General features: G+C 33.3%; 1 protein-coding gene across 1 annotated transcript in view; it reads right to left on the bottom strand.

Annotated features, from left to right (window-relative positions):
• asmtl (acetylserotonin O-methyltransferase-like) overlaps positions 1-1055 on the bottom strand; it is a 17455-nt gene that overhangs the window by 10671 nt on the left and 5729 nt on the right. The window contains exons 3-6 of the mRNA XM_015037083.1: positions 556-687; positions 419-466; positions 257-321; positions 111-175 (exon numbers count right to left, since the gene is read on the bottom strand). Of these exons, the coding sequence (XP_014892569.1) occupies positions 111-175; positions 257-321; positions 419-466; positions 556-687 (310 nt within the window). The remainder of the gene's footprint in view (positions 1-110; positions 176-256; positions 322-418; positions 467-555; positions 688-1055) is intronic.

Below are 1055 nucleotides of genomic sequence, written 5' to 3'. Positions count from 1 at the left end.
ATATATATATATATATATATATATATATATATATATATATATATATATATATATATATTTAAGTTTTAGAAATGTGCCAAAAGCAAAACTGTTATAATGTTAAAACATACCGTCTTTTTCATGACACAAGACAATGGCAACTCCAGTAAAAACACTGTGCTCTTTACCACTCAAACTGAAAAACATAAAAATAAAATAAAAATCACACTTTTTTTTTATTTTCAATGTAATTTGTAAGACAGTGCAAAGTCTATACCTAGACAGCATCCTATACGCATCCTGTTTGTCCACCGGCTTTTCCAGAATCATACCGTCGACAGTCTGCAAATTATGGCCCACAAACATATAAACAGCTAGATACAAACATGTTTACGATAGCATCATGTGGGTAAATTCTGCAGCGCTTTTCTCATCTTACCACAATGGTATCTGCTCCGATCACTATGTCAGGAGTTTTCAAGTGTTTCTGAAGCAAATTAGGTCAAAATGTGTTCATGAGAACATTTACTTAAAAGGCAATTTTGCGTATTATACTGAGAAAATAGCCAAACTCACAACTGGCATCCTCCTGGCCACCTCCAGGGCCTTCTGCTTGGCTGTCTCAACAGCATACTCATGAGGGGCTTTGAAAAGTCGCTTATCCAGAGTTTCTTTAAACCAAGACGGCACCACCTCAAAACGTAAACCCTAGCACACGCGAGAGAAAAATACGATTGAACGATTTAGAGTGTAAGCATCTGCGTCTAAATAAATAAAAAAATTTAAAAAAAAACATACAAATGAAAGCAGGATGCCTTTAACTCTGAGGCAAACTTGTAGAAACCAAACATATTTTTTCACAATCTCTTAAAAAGACAATCTATTTGAACAGAATACCATTTTACTATACAACTAAGAGCATGAGAGCAACCTAATTCACACATTTACTGTGATAACATTTGATGAATTTTGTAAATCTGGTAACATTATATTTTTGATAGTACAGTGATTCTTGAGAATAGGGACAAAACAGGTCCTATAGATAAAGCACAAAATTAGAATAAAATATGCACAAA

Source organism: Poecilia latipinna, unplaced genomic scaffold (assembly GCF_001443285.1).
Source record: "Poecilia latipinna isolate Pla-1442-1.1 unplaced genomic scaffold, P_latipinna-1.0 Scaffold391, whole genome shotgun sequence".
NCBI classification, from domain to species: domain Eukaryota; kingdom Metazoa; phylum Chordata; class Actinopteri; order Cyprinodontiformes; family Poeciliidae; genus Poecilia; species Poecilia latipinna.
Note: the sequence above shows the minus strand (reverse complement) of the source record. Positions and strands in the feature narration are given on the sequence as shown.